Below are 23,514 nucleotides of genomic sequence, written 5' to 3' on the forward strand. Positions count from 1 at the left end.
TCGCAACATTAAGAAAAACAAATTCCTGCTCCGTTTGACAGCTGCGCCTTTTTATCAATTATCGAGCGGCGCATTAAGCCACCGGAGCGCAGCCGCCCCGCATGCTGTAGATTAATGTATACAATAAAACACGGATATACATTAAAGCTCCCGCAGTCACAGGAGGAAGGTTACACCGAGAGGAAGACCAATGAAACATTTAATGCTTTCATAAAATCCCAGAACACAAACTCCTGCTGCAAAGGAAGACGCTCAGGTTAGTGTTAAATTGTTCTGCGGTGCTGTCGGCGGCCATGAGATTCATTTACTAATGAACTTTAAGATTTTATTACACCGTCGGCATTTAAAGGTGAACTCAACTTTGAATTATCTTCACAAAATAGAAACTTTATAGGTTGTAACTTTCCACTTTTCACAAGAGGATGAAACTGTTTCCGGACATATTTGTGTCTGAACGTCAAGCCTCTGACTGATAAATGAGCTGCTGTTGCTAGGAGACGCACTGTCAACATCCATAGTGCACAACTGACTGGAGAACATAAACCTCATTCTAAATATCAGCATTAGAACAGAACAGAACTAATAAGGATGCTGATTCAATATTTTTTCGCTTCCATCCACAAACTTCATTTCCCATCAGCCTCAGACTTAAACATCACGGCTGGACGGACGCACTGAGACGAGTGTCTGTGGTTAGTTCAGAGATGTTGGTGGTTTGTATGTGACTTATATGCTGCTGCGCTGGTTAATTTTCATTGGTTAACTCGGTTAAAGTCACAAAAGATTCAAAAAAAGCGAATGTAGAGGAGCTAAAAAGTTATTTTTCCTCTTGATAACAGCATTTGTCGTTTGTTTAAACAGCTACTGAATGTGTGTGTTCTGCACTGTCTGAATTTGAGCACTAAGTGATATCAGCTACTTTCCTTTAATCAAAATGTTTCATAAACTTTTAAGTATCAAATTAAAAAAAACAAACAAACAAACCTGCAGCCCACAACAAATATAAACCAGTCATGTAACATTTCCTGTATATTAAAAGGCAAATATCCAGATGATAAAAGTTGAATCTTTGTTTGTGATGATGTCGTTACTTACAGGTATTTCTTGTTTTCGTAGACGTCGTGCAGCTTTAAAACGTGAGGATGTTCTATGAGTTTCAGGATGGCTATCTCCCGCTCCACCTGCACACAAACACACCAGACCAGCAGGTTAAAGATGATTCTCCTCATTTACACACACACACACACACACACACGCACACACACAAACACACACACACACACACACACAGACAGACACACACACACACACACACACACACACGCAGCTTGTATTTGCTGTATTAATCGCAGCGAGCAGCCTTGAGGTGTTTTCACACTCAAACTTTTAACCTCTGGATTTGGTTCACTGGTAAAACTCAACAAACCTGTTTTTTTTTTTTTAGAGGTTGTTTGAAGGTGTTTTAGACACTTCTAGTTTCACACAAATACATGTATGTTTCAGCAACATCCACGTCTCTTTCATCAATAATCAAAAGAATAAAAAAGATTAAATCACTTTTGGTGACAGCAAAATGAAAACTGTTTCTGTTCTCATATCAAACTCATGTTTAACTTCAGCGTTGATCTCATAAAACACCACATGAAAAACCTAGAAGAGATTAAACCAACTTTAAACAGCACATCAATGAGTATAAAGACACAAATACACAGAATATATATACAGTAAGTCATTAAAGATCTGCTTTGCTGTGTGATTTAGGTGTTTGACTGTTTTGATCATTTAAAGGCTTCACTATTCAGTAAACTTTTCTGGATGAATGATTATAAGAAACTTGAGTTCTGTTTCAGCCTTTTGTGTGACTGATTTTATTTGTAGAGTTTGATACAGAAGGAAAAGTTCTTTGTTTGAGATATGAGAAGATTTGTATGTTTGACGAACTGGCTCAGAGTCAGTGACAGAGGAGGGAATCACACATGAATAAAGCTTTTAAAAATTAGATTTATTGTTAACTTAATATAAAACTGTAATAATGTTAGTCAGTTCAATCAGTCATGAATGCAGTGTATGGATGAGTGAAGTATGTGGTGCAAAGCAAAGCAAAACAAAACCAAACCAAAGTCTGACCCATCTGACTGGTGGAGGCCTGGAAGGAAGAGAGAGAAAGAGGTTTACAAGAAGACACCTAGAAAACTACCCAGGTGCAGGTAGTTCCCTGACGTCCTCTCCAGCCCCGCCCACTGGCTCCTGAACCAAGAAGCCAAAGCGACTTCTTAAGCAAAAGGCAGAGGCGACGTCACCCCCCCCCCCCCTTAAAAACTTCCAGGTCCACCATCCAACTGAAACCTAAAGCAAACACAGGCCTTCTTGTAAGTCTATGTGGACACTTGTATGTGCTTGACACACTAACTAACTATACATATATAACTGTATGCCGTGTGCACACATGCAGGAGTACAAACAGGTTATGTTCATGTCCTGTACGTGTAGACAGAGCAGGAGAGTCAGACAGTGACCGACACTTTGTTGGTTTTGCTCTTTTCACGGGACACAGACGGACCCCAGCCTCCTCCGTTAAACATGATTCGCTGTCATATAACAGCATTACATCATCTCTGCCAGCAGGCTGAGTCCCAGCAGCAGCTGCAGGCGAGTTATCAGGAAATGATACAGAGGTTTACGGAGACTAAAATGTCTGGACGTACAGATGCTTGGAGCCGTTTCACTGCTAACCCGCCTGCTGCTGTTCTGCATTTACTGCCAGTTGACACCTCAGCAGGCTGGAAGGTAAACTGAGTTCAAACATCTGTGCTGTGGCAGCAGAGTCTGATAGTCAGACATAAACTGCAGCTATTAGTTCACTTTGTTTGGTGTGTTTTTGTAATTCTGACAGATAAATTACCAAATAAATATCATGATGATGACAAATCAGAGTATTTCAAGTGTGAACAATTGAGTTTGAAAGCAGAAAATTGTTCATCAAAAAGACTTCTTTCCACAGCTGCTATTACGCACCGACGCTCAACAATAATACAGGATGAAACACATCAGACCGAGAGGTTCGGGGACACATTTCTACACCCACACAAGCATGACAATGGACCAGAATGAAAAGCAACTGCAAGAAAAGTTTGAGTTTGATTTGAGTATGATTGAGAACTATTTTTCTGACAAGCAACGGGTATTTTTTTTTTTTTTTTTATGTTCACCATCGACTGAAAGAAAGTAGTTCATGCCCATAATCTGGAAGTTAAAAAGGAGAGAATTTGCTGTATGAGTAATGAAAGCTGTAAATGTTGGAAATAAGTGTTCTCACGTATCCTCACATCGTTTTATGTTGATCCATAAATAAACAAAATGAATCAAATAACGAAAGCTGCCAAAGAATCCTGATCATGATTCTTAGACTTAGTTTTTATTATTTGATTGTTTATAAAAAACCCCTGTCTCCTTCATACAGCAAATATACATCATAAAAGACGTGTAAAGACATGTGATGCTGAACAAATTCTGCTTTTAATCAACATAATGAGGAAATGTTTTAAAGTTTTATTTAAACTGAGCAGTTCTTTCATTTAAATTCCTCTGAGGATCAACAACTTGAACTAAAATTACATAAAGCTTTCCAGGAAACTTCCAAGGAAATTACAGACGCATAAATTAAAGTTTTATTCCTCCAACATGAAGCTTTGAATTTTGTTTTCAAGCCCTCTACACACTGCCTGTAATTAATCTGGTGGACAAATATTTTTTAATGTAGAAAGTAGAAAAGTCTGCATTAAAATCCACAGAAAAAAATGGACATGGAGGACATGACCTCAGTGTCTTCGATGGTAGTCTCCAGGACTCACACTGAGTCCAACTACTGTTGCAATATTTCACTAAGTTTAATGTTACTTGATTATAATACCTGCCCTGTTAGCACAATTTAGCTAAAGTAGCTAACGTTAGCGCAGTGCAGAAACCAATGGGTGACACCTCGCTATGTCCATCTTTATATACAGTCTACAAACACACATGGAGGACATGACCACAGTGTCTTCGATGGTAGGACTCCAGGATTTCACTAAGTTTAACGTTACTTGATTATAAAACCAGCCCCTGTTGGCATAATTAAGCTAAAGTAGCTAACGTTAGCCCGAGTGTGACACCTCACTATGTCCATCTTTATATACAGTCTACAAACACAAAGTCAGACTGACTGAAGGAGGAGAAACTAAACTGTAATTCAGACTGATTATCAGGATAAAGCAAATTAGTAGGATATAAACTTTCTATGTAGGAGACAAGATTAAGATATCGACACTGAGTTATTGTTGGAACCAAGCGGCAACCTCCGGGGCTGAAAAATGAAGCCAATGCGGAAAAAACTGCAGTTCCTTGAATGGCCACTTGAAGCTCCAAAAGCGAGTCAATCCCCATAGACCCCCATGTTAAAATGTCCAACTTTACAGCAGAAATAAACATGTTTACAGTCTGGTACAAACAACGGTTTTGGTCTCTAAAGCTAATTTCCTCTTTCATGACAACTGTACGGGGGAGTGAATTTTTTTATAACTCACCTAAAATTTGATTAAATTTGATTAAGCTGTAAAGTTCTGCATAATGAAGGACATGGCTGCTTTGAGTGACAGGTCCGCCAGCCGCTAGGTGGCTTGTTTCAGCCTTTCGGCCCGCCTCTTTGCCTATTTTTGATTGGCTGGCAGTTAGGCAGCGTCACACTTTGAGCTTCAAAACCGCTCTTCAGAAACCAACAGGTGACGTCACGATAACTACGTCCATATTTTTACACAGTCTGTGGTTGGAACGTGTACTGGAGGCGACACAGCTACTGATGTTTCTACAACAGAAGCCTCTTCATCAGCGTTAGGGTGCTGAAGATGCCTCATCAGTTTTACACGTGTTTCCGTGTAGAGAATCAATGAGTGAAACACAGTGTCGGAGTTAGTGAGGATCTTTATCACATGTAATCAAACTAATCCTTCGCTGATAAGTCTTATTGATTCCAGATTCTCATCACTGCCGGGCTTTAAGCTGTGGAACACGCAAACATTATCAGTCATCTGTCAATCACCGCTCTCCCGTCGCTCATTTTCTCCTCACGACTCCTCTCCCGCTCCTTTGTCGATCAAGAGTCTTAAGTCATCCTCTGTTGTCCCGGCAGGTCTGATGAAGGACAGAGGACACTAGAAAATGAAATTTCATTTCCATCAAAGCCGCCAGTCTTCAAAGGTCTGTCATGGCGAGCGCTGGTGGCTGGCAGCGAATAAATAATTAAAGAATTCCCTTTAATCTTTGGCCCAGTAGTTTCCCCCAAACCAGACTCTGTCACGCCAGCGTCTCCCTGCAACTCTTCGCCCCAAAAGCTGAAGAGGAAGAGGAGAATTCTAATGTCAGCTGCTTACAAAAGATCTGCAGTAAAAGTAGTTTTCCATTGTTGTTGAAAAGCTACTGTAGTTATACAGTAGACACGTAACATTATTGAGTAGATGTAATGTATGTTAATATAACCTAAATCTTTAATAAACCCACATTAATATTATAAAGAAATTTGATCCATGTTAACTTAATTCCTGCCAAAAACTGTTTTAGATTCACTCAAATAATTTAATTCAAATTAACTTTTTTTACTTTTTGCACATGTATCAATAGAAACAGGTGTTAATTATAAATGTCCACAACCGGCACAACAGGTCGATCCCAGCAGGAGGAGCCACAATCATATGATATAGGCTATGCAATTTGCGTTGTTTCTTTTTGATCTTTTGTTTTTCATCTTCTATTTATTATTTTCAATAAACTCTTTTATGTCAGTAACCTTCATCATATGACTGTGGCTCCTCATGCTGGGAATCGTTGTGCCGGTTGTGGACATTTATAATTAACTTTTAAAAAGTCAATTTGTAGTTCTGTGCTGGTCTTACTTCTTTATTAGTAATGACTTTAAGGATCCAGCTCCCAGTTTTTTCATGGTATTAGTATTATTGAGTGTGTTGTATCTTGTATCTAGGATTTAAGTTTACTCAATAATATTAAATGTCACTTTATTACCTCAGTTCTATTAAGTTCAGTCTATTTAATATCACGTCTCCTACTAACAAGATCAATCTAATTAAATATACTCATGAACATGTGGATCTGGAGTTAAACCCACATCATAATTGTGCAAATACATGTTTCTGCAGAGTACCTGACTACTGTGTAAACTATTAATTTAATCATCTGAACAGTAGCTATCACAATAAATCCAGCTGGTTTGTAAGAAATCTCTCATGTTCATATTATATACAAACGACCCACAATTCATTCATGCAGAAATTTGTAAAATCAACAACAAATAAATCACTAATAACACTAAAAATAGTAGAAAACTTCTCCTGGAAACACTGATTCTTTTAGTGTGGGTGCAGTGAACGTTACGCTGTTGCCCTACAAGTTTGATTTTGTGACACAGAAGCACTTGAACACAACAATATCTACCAGCAGACTTTCAGGTGTCAGACGTTCCCACCAGCAGGTGAACACACTGACTCGTGTCCTGGATGGATGCAGGTGCAGCACATCAGCTCGTCGTGCTGCCATCAGCTCTAATTACCCTCGTTTTCGTCTCTTTGTGCACGACGGTGCACACACACAGCGTAGCGTGGCAGAGGCTAATTAAACACATGTACAAAGTAAACAGTCATTCAGCCCCCCCTGCCCTCCTCGTGTGTGAACGGCGACACTGACATTTATTAAGCTCGATTATGACCCATATGGTTTTTTAATGTGTTGTAATAAAGTGTGTGGGTGTGGAGAGAAGGCTGGGGGGGGCGCGTGGGAGAAACATGAGCTCTAACATAGGTGGTGGGGTGGGATGGTTTTAAAAAAGCAAATTCTCAATCCTGTGCAGGTTTCAAAGACTTTAGAGAAATCCTTCTCCTCAAGGTGGTCACATTAGATCTCACCATCGTCTAAAATGTTAAGAAACTTGAAGCGCTTTAATTCTCGTGACCCCGGCTGTGTTGTCTGGGTTACTGTGATCTCCTCTGAATCCCTTGTAGTCCTGAACCACCGTCCGCCCGCTCACCTCAATTATCCCAGACTCATCCTCTCTGTCGAGCAGAATTAGCAGAAATATTTCCAGCCTCGTTCACTGTCATTAAAAAGGCATTAACATATGAGCTTTTTATCAAGTTAAGTCATGCATAATGCAGACTACTATAATGGGAAAAGATGTGTGCACTTTGAATCAAGGGTGCTTGATACATCAATGTAAGGTAATTATTGCTTTAAGTCCAACAGAAATCACATTTAGTCAACCCTTATTAGAGTAAAAATAACGTCAACTTGTTCTTTTAAATGTATTGTTAGTAGTTTTTTGGGTTTTTTTTACTACGAATGCTGCTTTTTGTCTCAGTCAAATGGAGATGTGTGTTTGATTGACAGTAGCTGGCAGGCTGAGAGACGGTATTACACTGTAAACAAACTGCTGTAGCTACAAGTCATGGACCGACAATGTTGTTAGCAGCGGTGTTGAAGAGTAAGAACCAAACTAGCATCTAACAGGTCCAAAGTGACGTTTGCAGGTATGTTCACATGCTGTTTAATGTGCTGCAGCTGATCCACTAATTAGCGATCTAGCTGCTAACTGACGTTAGCGGTGCACTTTTCCCTGGTGAATGTTTGTTTGGTGGCTCGATCAGCAAGCTAAGGTGTGCTCGTGTTTGTAAGTTAGATAAGAAGGAGACTTTAGCAGGAAAGCTAATGTGGGTTGTGTGTTGTGTAGCAGGATGCAATCAGGCTCAGTGTGACCTTCTGCTCTGCCGATGATAGAAAGACACTTTATTGCTTTATGACAAGATCTGATTTTCTGTATGGAAATATTCCAGCTACAGTATCTACCAGCACCAGTGTTTAGTGCTAATACAGCATGTAGATAATCCTTTACAAAGCCATACAAGATGTATGGAGGTCCTGGTGGTTAAAATATTAAAGTTTTTTCACACCATCCACTCCTCTCTCATGACAGACAGAAATCAAAGCTGCGTCTCTTTTGTGGAGCAGTTTAGTATATATTGCCTCATCCACTTTGGACTCTCCAGTTCTCTCAGTTCCCTCAAAGGTCAGAACTATCAAAGATTGCAGTTGATAAAAGGTGCAAAATCATGTGTGAAAGTTCACCAAAGTTCACATTTAGTCAAAAGCAGAGACTGAATCCTGTAAACGCTGTGATTCCATTGAAATGTGCTGATTGTAAAGCATTAAATGTAGCTTTTATAAATGCTGGTGCCCTCAAAAAGAAACCCTTTTGATTTCTGCTTCTTGCATCTGTGATCTCAATCATGGTCATGACTCAGAGCTCAGGATCCTCAATGAGGGTTTAAACGTAGATCAACTGCTAAATCAAGACAGTTTTAACCATGATGGTCTGATATAACACCTGAATCACTGAACGGTGCACAAATCCAACTGCTGCCTTATCGAGTGGTTGGACAAAATAGTTTATTGTCACTTACTATATTTTCTGATCTTTATATTGGCTTGTTTAGCTTTTTCTTGTTTTATTGATCAATATGATTTAAAATTGCTGTTTGTTTTATTGTTGGTCATGTTATGTGGATCCCAGGATGCTAGTGGGGACCAAAATAAAGAATAACGAATACAGTTTAGAAGCCAAAATTTACAACATGAATTAGAACAAAAAATGCTGTGTCCTTCTTTGAATGTAATAAGGTACAATTTGGTTAATTCATGTCATAATCTTTCATTACTTTGTGCAATTCAAGCTAAAAAAACGACCTACATGGATCTTCTGTTGGCAGTGGAAAACTTGCAATGCAACTTTTTCGACTGATTTCGCTGCATGGAAAGACAAAGATGGTGTGAAATGACATCACAAAACTGACAATCAAAAAGCCTGACTGCACAAAAAATATCGCTCACTGTTATATTTTTTTGGCAAAGACTGACGATGTTGAGCATCTTAAGCTGTTTGTGATAAGGCAGATGAGGTGGTAACCCGGTCGTATGTGATTTGATTCACTTATGAATTTCTGACATGTAAACAGTGACGATTTGAAGCCAAGTGTGAAGTCACAAGACAGCTGAGGAAGATTGATGGTGATGGTGACCTATCTGAGAAGATCACCATATGGACGGTGACTCAGACCTGCAGAACTAAACCTTTAAGACTGAGTCAACAACTACTGACTGATTCATTCACTGAGGAGCAAGTGATAAACAGTTAGAATCAAATACACAGCCTCCTATCAGTGTGCTCAGCCAACAGACAACAACAAATACAAGAAAGCACTTAAAGGAATATTCCACCAAAAAAATCTATAATTTGTGAATCCAACAGTCACTGACTGCAGGCAGGAAAACATTATCCTTTATGGAGGATGCTTAGTCAGCTTGGATTCATACAATTACAAGGATTCCAGTGGCGACCCAAACTTCTTAAACCAAACTAATTTGATCTGTTTCTCCCTTTTGATCATTAAACACTGAGCAAGTTGTGAGGAACTGATATAAATTAGTGAGCCGTTCACACAACAAATACTGTGTCTGTAGCCGTATTTTGGTGAAAATATTACTGTTTGGAAAAACACTGAGCATATAAATGGGCAGCAAAGACGTGGATTATCCTGCAGGAGTTCTCAGCTCTGTGATTGGTTGTTTCTTGCCAAAAATGCAACTTGAGTGTCGTAACATCTCCTTCGAGGTTTTTATGTTCACAGGCTTCAATGTTTTAGCCAAAAAAAAACAAAACACTCAAACACATTTTGTAACACAGTTGCTAATCTTTTGTATTAATGATTGATGATCAGCTGATTGGTGTTGAGTCTCATCCTGGTCTTTATTCTGTACAGGATGTTTACATGAAAATGAGAGTCAGTCAGTGTTTGATGGTTAGCTGCTACAAAGTTTGCAAATAGAAGAAGATTAACACTCAAACCTCTCATCAAACTTTACTGACCTGAGTGTTTGAGTGACCCTGATTGATTTTTCCACTAAACTTTATATTTTATCAGCATTTAGCCCTTGGTGGGTGATACTTTTACACCCTGCTGATACCCATCTTCCTCCAGCCCTAATGAGGGGCTCAGAGCTCCTGACTCATGCCAGCACCCTCCTGCCTCCTCCGGTCGACGCCTCCATGCGTGATAGCTCCTCTTAATGAATTATGAGGATTGACTCGGGATACAGCGCGCTGCTTCCAAATCCCTATTTAATTGAAACACGATACAGAGCTGAGGGGCACGAGGGGTGATAAATTGGAACATCAAAGCGCCATCTGTTGCTACGACGGCTGGGCGATTCCTGGAGGAGAGAGAAAGAGAGAGAGAGAGGTGGAGAGGAGGAGAGAGAGAGAGAGTCTGGCCCCGTCGCAGGATCCAATCACGGTAAGATGGCAGCGGCGCAATCAAACCTCCGCCATCGACTGAGGAGACGGAACATCCAGGTGTTTTATGAAGCAACACAAATCCATTCAGACTACGGACAGGAAGGACCGGTCTGCTGTGTGACAGCGTAATAAAAAACAGAAGAAGAAGAGAAGAGAGAGGGGAGGCGAGGGAAGGAAAGAAAAGAATGAAAGGAAAGGAAAGAAAAGAAGGAAAGGAAAGGAAAGAAACCAAAGCAGAGGAAACATCTGCATGCAGCCAGCAGCTCATCCTCTCAGCAGGGGAGCGTCTCCTCAGCTGCTGGGTAACTTCCAGGCTGCGTTCCCGGTTTTTTCCACACAGACGTCTGGAGACGGAGCCAGCAGCTTCACGGCCTCCTGAGTGTGCGACGGCATCAGACGGAATACATTAACCGTACACAGGGGTCGGGGGGGGGGACGGCTGGCGGATGTGACGAGGAGCAGATTAAGGTCAGCGGTGAATCATGGGAAAAAAGGGCAGATGCTCTCTTCTGTGTCGGACTGCAATCAGTAATCTTTCACTCATCTGTCATCTGCTCCGTCATCGCTCGGTCCTAAATGTCTACAACGACCAGCAGGTACAGAAACACTGCAGAGAGCACGGCCATCACTCAGTCCGGGAAATAAGAAAGGAAATAAAACTGTTTGGTGTATAAAACTGTGAATTGTTCTTAGAGCTCATGGTGACAAATGTCTGATCATCAGTCCAGAATCCAAAGAAACACAGTAAAGCTTCAAATCATCACAGTAGAGAAGCTGCAACCAGCAAATCTCTGGAATATTTGTTCAAAATTACTAAAATTACTCCTTTCCTTTCCTTCTTTCCTTTCTTCTCCTTTCCTTTCCGTCTTTAACCAATTAACTTTTGATTAATTGATGAATCAACTTACTGTTGCATCTTCTTCATGTGCAGGTAACAATGTGAGGTGATAATATTCTCTAAAGAAGAAGAAGGTTGACTTGAACATCGATCAAAGGCTGTGAAGTACAACTGCTCCTGATACCAGGATTGATTTTTCTATCATCAAGCATCAGGACTGAAACCAAACACACTCTTGTCAGACACACAGAGGACACACACACACACACACACACACACACACACACACACACACACTTCATGCAGTAGAAGCACTGGGTAGAATCAACACAGTTAATTCAGTATTGACACCATTAACACAACCAGCCAGTCACTGAGGAGATGAAATGAGTCCGGTCAGGCATGAGAGGACCGGCTTCGACCTCTGAAGAGCTCAGACACACAATCTGCTGCACTTCAACTGGAAAAAGAGATTTAATCACACAAACACACACACACACACACACACACGTGCACCCCATGCTGTTCCTGTACTTTCATGGTTTTCTGCTCAAAGTGTTCCCTCAGGATGAGACTGGAGACGCTATCTGACACTGACAAACTGCTCCGTATACACTTCAAAATATAAAAACTGTGGCACCATCGTCGTTTGCGATTAAATGGTGAAATTTTGCCGATAAAGATTAATTTTTAAAATTGGATTAAATTGTAATTTGAGAGCAAAACAAAGGATTTCTTGATGGTTTTTTTGCTACTTTTAGTTGCCGTCACCTTAAAGCTTGCACACAAACACCGCTCCACATTAAATTATGTAATAATGTAAATAGTCGGCCTGCTGCTTTAATGTGGATGATTTTAATGTAATACAGTTTAATGCAGATGTGATAGACTGTGGTGTAACTGGGCAATGATTCAACACACTTTACTGATGAAAACATGTTGCCAAGAGATGAAAATGATCTTTAAACTAACTCTTGTACAATCAGTCACGGTAACACTGATGTTTAATATTGTACATGGTATAAAATGCATCAGTAATAATGTTTTTGATCTGCATTTAATGTGTGAAAGATACACAAACTAAGGTTATCATTATTATTCTAACACATGTAATAAAGTGTTGCAAACGCTGGACAACAGCAGCAGATCGGTGTTCATATTCTCACAGTCAGATTCTGAATAATTCGTTCGTCCACTCCTGATAACGAGTCTTTGACAGAGTCGTCGTCTTCGTCGCTCCGGCTGTGCTTCGTCTATTGAGACTCTCCGTCAGCAGCAGTGACACTCTGGTGTAAATGCCAGGTCTGACATCTGGGTGTCGGGCAGGGTGACGCCGCCGCCGCCGCCGCTCTGTGTAAGGTGCCGATCTCTGAGGAAACGCCGTAAATGTCATCTCACACACACACACACACACAGATGAAACAGGAAGCTTATAGGAACATATACAGGACCCGACGTACGATCACACGTCCGCATAACAATATGCATGTTAGGACATGACGGAGGCAGAGATGGCAGGAGAGAGAGATAAGTCAGTGTTAACACTAGTGCGAGTGGACGTCTGGCAGACAGCTGCAGCAGGACGTTTCTGAGATTCCAAGTGGAAATCTGCAGGATTTATTTATTTTTCCCTCCATCTCCATGTTGTTGATCAAACAGAGTGTGACGTCTTCCTCCTCTGGATTTACAGTTAATGGCATTTGAAGTTGAAATTTTTGTCTTTGTGTGTGTACGTCCACTTAATCATCTCCTTTTTCCAGACTATGTGACAAAACAGGTCATAAATCACTGCCTTCCGTGAGGACTCACAGGATGTGATCTGGAGCCGCTGTTGGCAGGACGACACCGACGTTAACTGTTGGTGGAAACAGAGAAACCAACAGAGCTCTCCTGTGAAAACTCAGTATCCTAGAAATGACATCCATATTTGATGATTCTGCATCTCTAACTTTACATCCAGCGCCAACATTCATCGTCAGTGCAGTGAGTAGATTGTTCTCTCTGCAGTGAGATGGACGGTGATGGTTTGGCGGTGCTGTACGGCCAATCTTTCCCAACAATAACCAAGTGTTTTAGTTACCTAAATGTATTTGCCATAAGCACAATAACACAATAGTTAATATGAGGGCTGAGCAATATGTCAAATTAAGTTGATTAATTCAGTTCTTTTGCACAATGTATAAAATGTCTACATTGTGAAAATCAGACACAAACAGCAGGAGCTTATTGATGAAAGGTCTTGACTGAACTGTTTGTGCTGAATCTGATGATTAAACTGAACACCTGCACTCTCCTGACAGCTTATAGAAGTACAGTATAGAATAAGAAATATGTATAAGAAAGACAGCCTCGCAGGTGGTGCAGATAAACGGTTGCGTTTATATAGTGCTTTTATCCAAAGTGCTTTACAATTTGCCGCTCATTCACCCTCACACTCACTGATAGCAGGGAGCTATTGTACAAGGTGCCGGCCGGACCGTCGGGAGCAATTTTGGGGGTTCAGCGTCTTGACAAACGACCTGTTCTACCTCTGGAGCCACAGTCACTCAGGTCTTTATTGTTTCTCAACTGATTTGCACATCGAGTTAGAAATTGAAAAACCATGGCGACTGCACGTCATCCAGGGTCTGGCGTCAGCGCTGCCCGTGCACCACGCCATCAGAGTCCCCTGACATCCTGCTCATGAGGGTTTGTGACGCGTCTGCTTCAGACAAGAGTCTCCATTCACACGGTCTTTGTCAGGTAAATGTAAACACGGGTCATTTTAGAAATTTGTACAAACAACATAAACCAAATACTTCCATTATTCAGTCTCCTTGTTCCTTCAAAACAAACTAGACAAACTAGACAGTGAGTGTTTATTACAGCCAATAAAAAAAAAAAAAACCTTCAGGAATTGGATACAAACTGTATCAGTCATGAATAGAGATCCAAAGAAAAAAAAAACAGAAATGCATTTATATGGAAATGACTGTGAGTTATTCCTTTAAGAGGTTCCATGTGTAACAATGAACAAGGGAAATGTAAATTTGTCTTGTATTGTGAACAGAAGATACATTCATATGCAAAAAACCTCAGAAGAATACATCCGAAGCTTGCTCAAAGTTTGGGATAAAAGCAGCAAAAAAAAAAAAAGTAAACCTGCAGTACATCTGAAAATGTCAAACAAAATGGGACAAAATGGGACAAAATGGGATGAAATGGGGCCAGCTGAAGCAGGAGGAGCCGAGCGGGGTGAACATGTTTTAAACATGCATCTCTGTCAAATCCTGTTTAAAATATATTGTTTTTTTAGGAGGCTGGTTATTGTGTGAGAACAACACAGCCATAACTCAAGCTAATCACTGCCTGTTGCCATGACTACACGGTCCTAGCATCTTCTAAAATAAGACAGAGGCGGGAAAAGATTAGAGGAGCCCCCCCCCCCCCCCCCAGACAAGCAGAGAGAGAGGAGGGAACAACTGGCATCGAACACAACAGCGTCTGCAGATACCAGAGAGCTGGAAACTAAATCATTTCAGCTGAGAGGCGATCAGAAGCATCTGTTACCTTCATCTCCTTGATTCAGATCTAATTAGAAACACAACAAGCTGATGGGTGATTATCTGTGAGAAACTAACAATACAACCGGTGTGTTGTGTGTTGTCATGACGCTAGACTCGTACTGAGAGAAATGTTTCGAAAAAGTCGAAACTATTACAATTAGTGTAGCAGCAAAATAAAAGTCCCGGGCTGCATGTTTCCACAGTAAGTTTGTATCTGAGCATCTTCACCAGTAAAATAACAGCTTGTTGGTTTATTTTAACACTGCAGGGCTACTTAAATACAAGTGTTTAGAGCCCAACTTACAACATTTCCACAACATCAAAGGTCCAGAAAAGGTGCATTAAATGATGATATTTAAAGGGGATGTATTCTGCATAGCTCTATATTTATATTCTGGGGCTCTACTGGAAGATATTTGCATGATTTCCAGTTAAAAACTCCTTATTTATCTTCTACTGGTCCTTTATGCAGCCCCTCAGTTCAGCCTCTGTCTGAAACAGGCCGTTCTTTAAGGCCCCGCCTCCTGATGAGCCCACTCTGTTCTGATTGGTCAGCTTCAGGAGGCTACATAAACAAACTATAGTATCAGGATTTCACTTCTTTGTCTTGTTCTTTACTCCAAACGTCAACTTCTCAAATCCATCCGTACATGTTGGAGCCTGAATTAAGATCCTAAATATCCCTCAGCAACAAAGACGACAACGGAACAGACGGCTGTTTGTGGGAATGTGCGAACAATCTGACGTCATCACGGCGAGGAGGAAGTAGAGGTAACTCTGTGAATGAAGCATTCAGAGCAGCGAACGGCCAGGTCACATCACCCCCGCCGACACACACACACACACACACACACACACACACACAGATATGTAATCGCCAAGTACTTAAGGCACAGAGAGAAGAAGGTGGTGACGGTGTGATGCACAGACTTGCTGTTGATCATAACAGCAGGTCCAATCTATTTGAAACTTTTACAGTGACTCACTCACACACACACACACACACACACACTCATGCACACACACACTTGTTCCTCTCTGTATATGTGTGTCACTGGCTGTTCTATAAAACAGATGTAATAACCCTGTTTTGTCGAAAATGTTTATAAATGACAGTAATCCAGACAAAAATACAGCTAATTATAGACATAGAAATCCTCTATGTTTATACAGTGTGTGTGTGTGTGTGTGTGTGTGTGTGTGTGTGTGTGTGTGAAAACGGTGATGGAGATTGTCAAATCAGCACGTCATATTTTTCAGCATCTGTTTGAATTCAGAGGGAATAAAACATGACTGCTGCTGCAAACGGAGCCTTTTTATGATGTTGTTTAGTACGATTGAAGCTGCACAGATCTATATTTTTACACTAACAACAGATCACATGACTGTATGTGATGCATCACTCATATACTGATGAACCCATCACCGACTCTGCAGTTTTATTAAGTTTTTACAGCCACATTACTGTTTTAGTTCAGTCTCACCGTCATCGACCTTTTCCTCTGTAAACAGCTGCCTGCTGCGGGTGAAAACGACGCCATGAGAGCCATGAGAGTGAACCAAAAGCTACACAATGAGCTGAAACTCACTATAAAGCTCCGTAAAGCAGAGCGGAGCTGCAGAGTCACTGTAGGTTCATCACTACGAGTCACGACCAACACATTACACACTGACAGCTCATACCTATGTTGTTATTGTTTTTATTATTATCATGTTTTTATGAAGTTGGAAATGACCTCTTATAACCGAAAGCAACTCTGTGATTCCAGCGTGAGTCAACCTCGTCGTGAGCCGTCATACATGTGACTCACCCAGCTGTTTGTTTGAGGTGTAGGCGGACAGATGAGCGCTGACAATAATAACAAGAGCAACAAAGAGCATGATGCTGTCCGGTGTACCGGCCAGAAACACCTGCCCTGTGTTCACCTGGACTGTATTCAGCTGCGTTCAGTGTGTAGGTGAATGTCTTCTCCTGCCCCTGCAATGCATTCTGGTCTATTTTCTTGCTCCTGTGGGTGTGAAAAAAATGAACTTTTTGTGCCAACGGCGGCTTTAGAGAAAGATTCTTCTGTGATTATGACGGACGAAAGCCAAAAATTACTGAAACGTCTTCTACTTCCAAACAAATACGCTGCCATGCTGTCTGTGTTCAGAGAGTTATTCATAGAAGAATCCATCAAACAACTACGATGAGCCAGAAATAGAAAACATAACACGACCAAGCTGCTGTTTCTATAGTTTTAGTGTTTTTTTCCATAAAACAAAATCCCATATTAAAGACTAAAACCAACAATGAATGTATCCAGAAGTATTGTACATATCTCCATTATTATCTCCATTATTGTCCAAAGACTATTAGAGCACCGAATGTGGATTAATCCGCTGCTGAAAATGCTGAAAATAGTCCCAAACAAATACACAATTCCTGCCAGCTGGTTTAGGAAATTACTGAGCCAAATTTTCAAAAATGAAAGCCGTTTCTAAAGATTTACATCTTCAGTAGGAACCGATGGGTTTGGAGCTGAGAGCCACAGGATGGACAGAGACGTCAGAAAGTGTTTTTGGTGATTTTATGCGTGTTGACAATAAGCAAAATATAGAATATCTCCAGCCTCATCCTTTAAGAACTGATCTGAAGTCATCAGTCTGCAGGTTAAAAAGCTGTTTGTGCAAAGACAAGACGAGCGTGTTCATCCCTGAACCACGAGGAGCTCACACACACACACAAACACACACAAACACAAACACACTGATGGTACATAAATGTCTTACCTTCATAAGAACAGACTCGCTGAGCTTTTCTCTGTTGACAATCTTTATGGCGACTTTCTGACATGTGACACAGTGGACGCCCAGTTTCACCAGACCTGAAACATAAAACATGAAATAATATTCAGTCATTTCTTCAAAAGCTTGTCTGGGCACAAAAACACGAGACATTCAAAGTGTGTCTGATGCACGCAGAAAAAGAAATATCTCGGTTTGACAGAGGCGATCGTGAAAAGACGAGCGATGGAGCTGAATTAATGACATCACATTCAAGGCTTCCTGTCTTCCTCTGGGACACGACTCCTTTAAATCTGCTCCAAACATCTGCATCGAACCAGATGACTGTAGGTAAAAACAAGCTTTTTAACGGTTAAACCGCATCCAAAAATATATCAGACGAGTTAATCCTCATTGGGAACAGAACGTGTGACACCAGAAACCAGAACTTCCAGGTTCTGTTCCTGAAGTATGAAAACCTCACTGACATGTAGAAACATAAATAACTAATAATGTTGTTCACTAGGATCCAGAATATGGAGAGTAAACTTGATTTTTCTCTTAAAAATAGATGAAAGAAATGTTGAATGAATCTGCTATCAGAGACACAGCATCACACTTAAGATTGAAAATGTTACCTTTAAAGACGGTCGCCAATATTTCTCTTATCGCCCATAAATCTCATGTATGGAGCCAAACACCGAACTGATCTCCTAAAAAGTATTGATATATCTTATTCCTCTGAGCCGTAAACCTCCGTTATCGTCCAAAAACTATTAAAAAACACGTTAATGAGCCGCACCGCTGCACCGGGTCACATGTTCCTTCATTATGAAGAGTTTTGGTCTCATTAGTTTGTTTAGAAACGGCTCCAAAGACTAATAACAGCGATCACATTTTCAGTCTCTGGAGAGTAGTTGTTCCATCATCAATTCATTGTTGGTTCAGCTCCAAACATGAGACTCGTTACCAGAAGAAGAATATAGAGAATCACCAGCCAAATGTTTTAATTGCAGTTAAACTGCAGTTTAATTACCTATTGACTGACTTCAGGATGTCCATATGAATCATATGGTCCTTAAAACACTGTAGGTGTTCATTAGGGTTGTAGAACTTTTAAAAGTTATCTACACTATGATACCTGAGTTTCAATACCAACACTTTTTAAAACAGTACAGGAAGTGGAAGGATGCTATTTGTCTAAACGTTAGCTGACTTCCTGTCTGTTGAGGCAGCAGTTAGACACGTCTCTGTTTTAGTGAAAGGCTGCTGACACAGAGATGACTTTCACTACCTGTAACTCTCTCGGCTGTATGTTCATGACAGGTTACAGACCATAAAACGGATAAAAAAACGCATTTACTCGCAATACTGTAACTCCCGGGTCTCCTTCTCATTGTGTGTTTGTGAGAACTCTCCTGACGGGACTCTCTCGCCATAACAGAAATGTCAACATGCAATATCTTTATCTTATTACAGCCACAATGGCTCCATCCATCTCTATCAAAGCTCTGACAGCAGGGGAGTATATTTTACTTTGTACTGAAGGTCTGCCGACGACACTGGAAATGCCAGCGCGCATATGCATCTCTTCATTACCTCACACTGCATATATATTTCACAGGAGATGAGCGTCTCGCTATTTGAAAGGTGATTTCCCTGCGGGGTCTCACAGGGAAACAAGAAACCGTGAGCGCAGCGGGGGTGTTTGAGCCAATATGGCAGTCTGGGGGCTCTTTTATGTCTACGGTTAGAACCGAAAATGGCATCCTGGGCAACGTTCGCGACGTGTCATTGATCTTGTTGTCAGAGCGAGCTGGAGGACGGCTGAAACTGCTTAGCACAACACAGGACTATGAAAGCTCTGCAAAGACTTTCTCTCTCTGCGGAGGGGTGAGTGTTGCGTTTGATGCACACACACATTGATCCCCACAGGTAAGAGACAGGTACCGGAGAAGGATCATCCTCTGAGGAAACTGGCGGAGCAGAAAAAGACAGAAAGTTCAGAGCGAGACGACGGCTGAGCAGGAAAAAAAAAAAAGAAAATTAAGAAGACAAAGGAGCCTCGAGCTTAAGACAGAAATAGGTGGGCTGAAGTCTATTCTTAGAGGCTAGTTTACTTATTTACAGCTCGTGTGGCTGTAGGAACAAAGCTCTCGCTGGGCTTTGTCTTCTCTAAATGATCATTTGGTTTTTAATCTGAGCCAAAAGCAGCTGTGGATATTTGGACGACATGTGAAAGAAGTCACTCAGTGAGAATTATCACCGAACCTGCAGCACTACAGAGGCTTTAAAAACATTATGATTTAAGGATAAATCCAGTGAGAAAGTGAAGATGTTAATTCATTAAAAAAGAACACAAATATTTAATTAAAAGCAGTGTCTGTTCATGTATGTAATGTGTATTTATGTGATGGAGCACAGCTGTCTAGGGCCACAAATGAGGAGGATGTTTTATTTTGGGTTTTTTTTTACTGATGTTGGTGTTGAACTTTTGGATATAAGCACTTGTTTTCCCTTCTTAACATTCTTCCTCTCTTTTCCCCCCAATGACTTGCATGGGTTTTTTTGATTGGGTTTGTTTTTCAAAGCCTTACTGGTTGATCAGTTTTCACCCAACAGACACCAAACTCTCATTAAAATGGTGCCTTGACTAGAGGTGTGTCTGAATACAAATACATTATTCGGCAAAGCACAAATAGTGGGTTTTATATGAATATTTGTTTCATACAAATAATAAAGATTATTTGTTGGGGATGTTCCCCAGAGATAAAGCTGAACTACTGACACAAGCAAAGTGGTCTTAAAGACTCTCCATCACCTGTTGTTCCCCTTCTCCTTTCCACAATGTTAGCTTGTAAAAAATAAGCAATAAATGAAAAGTGAAAAGCAATAATCACCTTTGAAGTTCCTCCCTACACGTTACACGCTGTGCTGTCTCTGTGTTATGGGTGTATAAACAGGATTTTTAAGCCTCTTTCCACTTTTATTCGAGTACAAATACAGATACAAATAATTTTGCTGCCTCAACAAACACAGATACAAATACAAATACTGGGCTCTCTGCACATCTCTTGACCTCCACTTGTCTTTTTGTCTGGAGAACTGAGAGGACTGTCTCTGGGCTGGAGGCACTATTGTTGCACTTTTTGGGAGCTCCGATCTAAAATCTAGCCGAAGGCACCAACATAGACAGGCCGGCCCTGCATGAGACCTGCATCTCGTTTTACCTCGTTAATATTTATTATATTTGTTGCATTTATTATCTTTATTTTGCTTCATTTATCTTGTTTTTATTGCCTTGTGAAGCACAGACATATCAGGCTTTGGATACAAACACAGTACTTGTTAGAAGATAATTTCATTGTTGGTTTTAGTCTTTTCATGGGATTTGTTGACAATAAGACAAATATATATTTCCTTGAGGAGAAACAGTATCAGTGATTAAAGATTTCTTTATATCGCTGAGGTCCAGATAAATGTCAGATTACAGTACAGTCATGTTTCCACACACTGTGCCTCGAGGAAGAAAAGGTATTTAAAGTGTATGTTACGGCTCCTGGGGGCTGTAAGGATGATTTATCTCCACTAAAAACACATTTGTGCTCTTTAATCTTCTGTACAGTTTTTCTCCTCTCATAATTACTCCTCTGATACCCACATGTGAGAGTTTTTTTTTTTTTTTTTGAACAGACAGAGATATTTTCTGACCAAATCATGAACACAAATAATAAAAGTAATTTATGTTTGACATTTCTCATCATGCTTCAAAGTTATTAGAATCATTATGTAGCTGCAGACTAGGCCACAGTAATAATCTCTGACATTTTCACATCAAGAAGAAGCCGCTTTGCCTCATTTCTATAACTCAGCGAGGGTCATGAAAGCTTTTACATTCGCTGTTTCAAACACCTTTCACATTCTGCATTCTGGTCTGTTTTTTGTTTTTTTTAAACACCTTACTGGCAAAATACAATAAAAACATAAAAGAAATTCATGGTGGATTAATGTAGATCCTGGAAAACCACCTGCTACCTGATGAAGGTAAATAAATGTGTACTTCATGTATTATTTTATTTAATGTTTCCATTAAATTATTGTGAAAGTACAGAATCAGAAATGAAAACAAGGAGTGTTTTAGATACTCATATTCTTGGGAATAAATGGATTAAATATGAGACCCACAACAAATAATATAGAAGAGTTTATTCTCAGAGAATGGCCTAAAGGAGAAGGTTCATTAAAAAAGAGTCTTTTTTGCTTTTTTAATGTTTTATCTTGTTATTTTGTTTTGTCTTTTGTGTGCATGTGTTCATGTACATGTGTGGGTGTAGTGTGCATGTAGCACTTTATTAGGAATACCTGTTCAATCTAATCCCATCCAATACAACAGCTCTGCCATAAATTCTACGTTTACGAAGCTTATACATTTTCAGCTTTTGTTGACATTGTCAGAAAGATGATAATTCTACTTTATGTTTATTAATGAGGTCGTAGTGGGTGGTGATTATATTGCGTTCCTGATAATTTGCCCCTTTCATGTATGTTAATAGAGGTGAGTGTATATTATTATCTTCATTCTCTATCCTACAATTTTACAAGTTTATTTCTCTTTCATTATTTTCACGGTAAAATATATAAATATCGTAAGAATGCTATAAGTATGAATATTATCACATGTAGGCAAAAATTCTTGCAATAAAGTATTAAAAAAAGATATAAACTAATGAGCAAGATTCATGACATTTTGGCAAAATGTGTGTTTCCATCGGCTAGTTTTATGTGAATGTTATGACAACCTGACACACTTCAGATGTTTCCATGTGAATTTGCTATAAAGAGACAATAGAGTGATGTGTAGCATCAGATGTGACGTCGACTGGAGGAAAGAAATAAGATTTTATTGTGTGAATAACACGTTATATTTAAGAGAGTTATGACTGACACGTCTGCTGAGTTTTACAGGTCAGTTGATGGGTATCGATCCGTGGGTTGGCTGCTAACTGGTTGTCAGAGTGATGCAACATCTTTTTATTCATGTAAATGTCAAGTTACACAGCAGTCGAAAAAAACGCTGGAAAGATTTGTCATAAATAGAACTGCAACAGTTATTTTCATTATTGATACATCTGTTGATCATGTCTGGTCTTTATAAAACCTCATCTTCTATAAAATGTCAGAAAATATCAAAAAATAGTATTATTAAACTAGGGATGTGCAGAGAGCCCAGTATTTGTATTTGTATCTGTATTTGTTGAGGCAGCAAAATTATCTGTATTCAAATAAAAGTGTGAAGAGGCTTAAAAATCCTGTTTTTGTTTTTATTACGCTTTTAATTCTAGAAAATTAAAGTGTTACAATAAGTGTTCATGAAGTGTGTGTCAGTAGTTCAGCTTTATCTTTGGGGAACACTCCCAACTCCGGGAGTGACGTCTAAATTAGGAAATGTGCGTCACGTAGCAGGTGGATGTGACTCCCCTCGTTGAGACCTGCTGATAGACGTCACAGCGGAGCAGAGGAGAGACACTGAGATAGTGATGTAACCAACCTGTGTGCTGGTATTTAACATGTTTTTTTTTCTTCCTGAAAACAAATAATTTTTAAAATATTTGTATGAAACAAATATTCGAATAAAACCCCACTATTTGTGCTTTGCCGAATAACGTATTTGTATTCGGGCACACCCCTATATTAAACAGAGAAAAGCAGCCGATCCTCACATTTGAGTAGTTGGAACACGTGAAATGATGAACACGTGATTTATAACTTCAGTTTATGTTTCATTTTTCTGACATTTTTAGCTTAAAGTGGAGCATTAAAAGTCAGAGGAAGTTCTGTATTTTCTTTGTCAGATTTATGAAGAATAAAAGTCAACTTTTAAACTGCATCCATCCAAAGATAAGCAACATAAAAGTTTACTTAGAGGCTTGAAAAGTAAAAATAGGTGGAAAGAGTTGTGTGTAAGCGAGGAGCTG

General features: G+C 39.9%; 2 protein-coding genes across 9 annotated transcripts in view; both read right to left on the minus strand.

Annotated features, from left to right (window-relative positions):
• LOC122986896 (NLR family CARD domain-containing protein 3-like) overlaps positions 1–23,514 on the minus strand; it is a 1,497,050-nt gene that overhangs the window by 148,194 nt on the left and 1,325,342 nt on the right. The window lies entirely within an intron of this gene.
• LOC122987013 (serine/threonine-protein kinase BRSK2-like) overlaps positions 1–23,514 on the minus strand; it is a 146,093-nt gene that overhangs the window by 52,439 nt on the left and 70,140 nt on the right. For all 8 annotated transcript variants that reach the window (XM_044358660.1, XM_044358642.1, XM_044358616.1 and 5 more), the window contains exons 2-3: positions 17,546–17,640; positions 1,096–1,181 (exon numbers count right to left, since the gene is read on the minus strand). In XM_044358660.1, the coding sequence (XP_044214595.1) occupies positions 1,096–1,181; positions 17,546–17,640 (181 nt within the window). The remainder of the gene's footprint in view (positions 1–1,095; positions 1,182–17,545; positions 17,641–23,514) is intronic.

The sequence above is a fragment of the Thunnus albacares genome, chromosome 1 (assembly GCF_914725855.1).
Source record: "Thunnus albacares chromosome 1, fThuAlb1.1, whole genome shotgun sequence".
NCBI classification, from domain to species: domain Eukaryota; kingdom Metazoa; phylum Chordata; class Actinopteri; order Scombriformes; family Scombridae; genus Thunnus; species Thunnus albacares.